Here is a 4333-nt window from a genome sequence, read left to right as displayed (position 1 = left end):
GGTCTGGGGCTGTTTTGCTGCTTCAGGACCTGGAAGCTTGCCGTGATAAAGGACTATGAATTCTGCTGTCACTAAGAGATCCTGAAGGAGAATGTTCGTGTACTCAAGCTGAAACGAACTTGGGTTCTGCAGCAGGACAATGATCCTAAACACACCACAAGTCCACCACCGAATGGCTGAAGAAAAATAAATGAAGACTTTGGAGTGGCCTAGCCAAATCCATCCTGAATCCTATTGAGATGTTGTGGTATGACCTTAAAAAGGCCGTTCATGCTCGAAAACCCTCTAATGTGACTGAATTAGGACATTCTGCAAAGATAGGGGCCAAAATTCCTCCAGGACGCTGTAAAAGCCTCACTGCACGTTATCGCAAACGCTTGGTTGCAGTTGTGCTGCTAAGAGTGGCCCAACCAGTTATTAGGTTTAGGGGGCAATCACTTTTTCACACAGGGCCATGATGGTTTGGATTTTTTTTCACCTTTTAATAATAAACACCTTCATTTACAAATTGCATTTTGTGTTACTTGTGTTGTCCTTGACTATTGTTTAAATTGGTTTGATGTTCCGAAACACTTAAGTGTGACAAACATGCAAAGGAACAGGAAATAAGGAAGGGGGCAAACACTTTTTCAGACCACTGTATGTTCACCAGATTAGACCTGTTAGCATTTGCTAATTAGCACAAGTGCAACTGAGGTTAATGGGAATGTCAACCTAAGCATTGTCTTTTTCTTGAATCAGTTTTATCCATTTGTTTAGTGGTTTTAACATGAATTTAAAAGCTTAACCATTATATACACATCTGATGCACTGCTATGCAACAATGGTAATCTAGAGTGTATGATCCCTGTTAAATAAACAGGACATGTTTTAGCTGATAATGGTACTATATGGAAAGAAAAGGGATCACCAAAGTCTTCACAGTTCACTTGGAGGGCAAATCTGGACCAAACTTCATGAAAACCCATCCAATGGTAGATCACCATGACTTAATTTTCATCTGTGTAAAATATGTATTGTAGCATTATCCAACTATACAAAAAAATGTATAGCTTGGACAAAATTGTATGGAGCTACAGACTGTGTGGTATTGCTTTATTCTATTTAATGAAAAACAAACTATATTTATAGCTGAGCTTTGTACACTGCAATACAAGGAAATATACATGATTTTTCTTCAATCAAACCACACGAGCCAAATAAAAATCTAACTTGTTTAAATAAGAGAACTCAGGATGCTCTCAGTTATAAGTCCATTTGTTTTAAACAGTGTTGGTCAGTCAGGCCTCAGCTGGTCTTCAGCCTCTTGGTCTGTGCGCTGTGTGTCGCTGCCTCCTCCTGGTCTCTTTTGGCACCTCGGCCCACGTCGGTCGTCTTCTGCTCAGTGCTCCCCTCAGAGCTGCTGCCTCTCGGATTTCTCAGCTCCCTCCTCTCTCGCCTCTCCTCCATCTCACCGATCTCCTCGGCGAAAAGAGTTTTAAGTGCGGGAATGAGCCTGGGCAGGACTTTAAAGTCTCCAAAGCCAATCTGAGCAAAGAGGAAATGGAGAAAATGGTCAAGTGACGGTACCAGGTCTGAACTTGTAATGCTAATAAAGAAGTGAGGCTCATAAATACTGTGGCATATCTATCTCACAACCAATGTATGTTCAGCCTTGCATCTGAAAGGGAAACTTCTCTATGTACTTCAGGACAGGGACTCAGCAGTGAACTAAAACAATAAAAAGCTCAGGAGAGCAGCTGTTCAACCAAACGTACTGCTGCAGTCTCATTAACACAGCATTCAGTGTGTGTTACCGTTGACCCGTCTACAGTCTAAACTCTTGTCTGAGTTTCTTTAAAAATCAAGGCTCAAAAATGTTGCCACTGCCTTTTTATTAAATCATATTTGGAACTAGTCCTACTTTAATATACTGTAAATGTTAATGTTTACACCATTTTATTAGATTTTAGCTACTTCTTTCTATTTTACCCTCTTTTTTTTTTAAATCACATCTCATTTTATAACTCCTTGTTCGTCGCATTTAAAGCACTTTGAATGCCTTGTTGTTAAAAAGGTTCAATACAAATTCACTAGCCTCATCCAAAAAACACCTTAAGATGCTCAAATTACGTGATATTTAAAAATATGTCAAGTCTTCACAGCTGAACAGAATAACTGAGAAAGATTTGAAAAGGCAACATGTTCCTGATGGATTTCAACGTTTTTATATCTATATCAAATGAACACACACTTGATCAAAGTTCTTTTCATGAAGTTTCTTTCAACTTGTAGCTAGACAATCCCCACTGAAGGCATTTACCAGGTCTGTCAGGCTCCAACTAACAGTCTGTGAGAGCCGCTTCTGTTTTTCTCAGTATTTCAAGTACAGCCCCTTAAGTACAATTTCTAAGTACTTGTACTTTGAGTGTTTCCATTTTCTGCTACTTTAAACTTTATACTTTAATCTTTCTTCCTCTACATTTATCAGACCACTCTAGTCACTTGTCAGATAAAAACATTACCTAAAACATTAGATCCATGTGTACTATACAGTGTACATTGTCTACAAATTCTATTGAGAACTTGTAGCTAAAATCAGAACTAGTCTGTATTAGATTAATCCAGTAAATCAGAATACTTTATAACATTGATGTGAAAATCCTGTAAATAAAATGTTGCCTTACAGCAGAATAAAAGTAGTTTTTTTATATCAGATATTACATGTGCATGAACATTGTTGTCCAGTGATAAACGTACTCTCATGTGGTCGAATGATATGCCCACTCTGTCGTTGAAGTCTTCACTGAAGAGAGGGATCTTGGCGTAACGCTGGCTGAAGTGGTTCAGCATGATGAACTCGGCGTTCATCCTCATGCCGATGCCGATGGCCTGGGAGGTTGTGCTGTCAGAAAACATGAAGCATGAAGTCAGAGAACTACTGTTTTCTCACTAAAACTGACTCTAAAGAGTTTCAGAGGGAAACTGTTGAGGGGAATATTGTTTTCTGTTGACATTAAAAGATATTTTTGTGAAGACAGACTCCCTCTGGCACCATTAAAAAGGTAAAAAAAAAAAATCAATGTCAATATCTGTTAAAAATGTTCTTTCCTTAACTCGCCACAATGCACTCAAAAACACAGCCGATAAAGTGCATTTCTTTTGTTGACTCATAGAACTTTAACTGCTTTTTTCCATCCTTTTTTAAAGCCCTGCAGAGGTAGTTCACGTTACCCACCTATGTCTTTTCTCTACAGCTTCCTCTTCCAGCCCGTCTTCAAGCGTGGCCTCGTGGATCAGTAAGGTTGCATTATCTCCTGCCCACAAAAAAAGTAAATAAAATCAGAATAAGAGAGAAGCACTTACAGCCTCTTCCTGCCCCGCAGGAAATCGATCAGGTAGTCTGCGTTATCAAGAATGGGCCCGCCCTGTTAGTCTGCTGAGCCGAGCCATCTATAACGAGCAGGCAGGGGATACACTCGCTGTCTCTGGGAGGCTTTGCTTGGACTGAATCCAGTCAAGCAATTTAAGAAGAGTCAATGAAGTGGGATCCCATATGAACCATTAGAAGAGCCTGCCAGCTATGAGAGTGATCGAAAGCATTAGGAAATATTGGATAAATTATTTAGATCCAACCGTGTAGTCAAGCTGCTGATTACTAATCTCTGTAAGAGCAAATTGAGCGTGCGCGTTTAAATATTCCAAACTGTAAGTAGTCTGACTAGATACACTTGAATGACGTGGACTAATTATTCCGAGTGGTACTAACCGGTGTGTACGAACGCGTCGCAGGGCATGGTGTCTCCAGAGAAGGCCAGTTTCCATCCTGAGCGGTGAGTGAAGCTGCAGGCGAAGGCGTTCTTACAGTGACGCACCATGCAGGTCTGGAACTGAGAACAAGAACAAACAAAAAAAATGAGTACATTTAGGGGGGGAAAAAAACTGGTAAGCCTTCAATATGGAAAGGATTTATTGTTAAAACACCTTTTCCAGATCGTTCCTCTTGAGCAGCGCTTGGATGAACGACTTTGTCCTCTGCTTGGGCACCTCGGCACCGTCACACAGAACTTTGTTAGGGATGAGGCTGAAGCACAGAACAGATGATATTAAAAGACAAAAAGACCACAGCCACAGTAGCCTGCTCCCAAAAACCTTTGCGGTTAACAGGCAACAATCATGTTAGCAGAATTAAATCTCTGTACAGTCAGAGATAGGAAGTAACTAAGCACCTTTACTCAAGTACTGTAGTGAAAAAGGGCTGTACACGATAATCAGAATACTAATACAGCAGCAAACTAACTTTTTTTGCTATGGCATCCTAAGCAGAGAAGAAGTCCCACTTCCCGTGTGTGTG

At 40.3% G+C, this 4333-nt stretch overlaps 1 protein-coding gene across 2 annotated transcripts in view; it reads right to left on the bottom strand.

The window, feature by feature from the left end:
• Nucleotides 1–1080: 1080 nt before the first annotated feature.
• The window catches only part of elac2 (elaC ribonuclease Z 2), a 15048-nt gene continuing 11795 nt past the window's right edge, over nucleotides 1081–4333 (bottom strand). For both annotated transcript variants that reach the window (XM_032538203.1, XM_032538204.1), the window contains 5 exons: nucleotides 3964–4063; nucleotides 3749–3869; nucleotides 3218–3296; nucleotides 2740–2884; nucleotides 1081–1527 (listed from right to left, as the gene is read on the bottom strand). In XM_032538203.1, the coding sequence (XP_032394094.1) occupies nucleotides 1288–1527; nucleotides 2740–2884; nucleotides 3218–3296; nucleotides 3749–3869; nucleotides 3964–4063 (685 nt within the window). In that variant the 3' untranslated portion in view covers nucleotides 1081–1287. The remainder of the gene's footprint in view (nucleotides 1528–2739; nucleotides 2885–3217; nucleotides 3297–3748; nucleotides 3870–3963; nucleotides 4064–4333) is intronic.

Source organism: Etheostoma spectabile, chromosome 15 (assembly GCF_008692095.1).
Source record: "Etheostoma spectabile isolate EspeVRDwgs_2016 chromosome 15, UIUC_Espe_1.0, whole genome shotgun sequence".
NCBI lineage: Eukaryota > Metazoa > Chordata > Actinopteri > Perciformes > Percidae > Etheostoma > Etheostoma spectabile.
The sequence above is the reverse complement of the archived record's forward strand: the minus strand, read 5'-3'. Positions and strand labels throughout refer to the sequence as shown.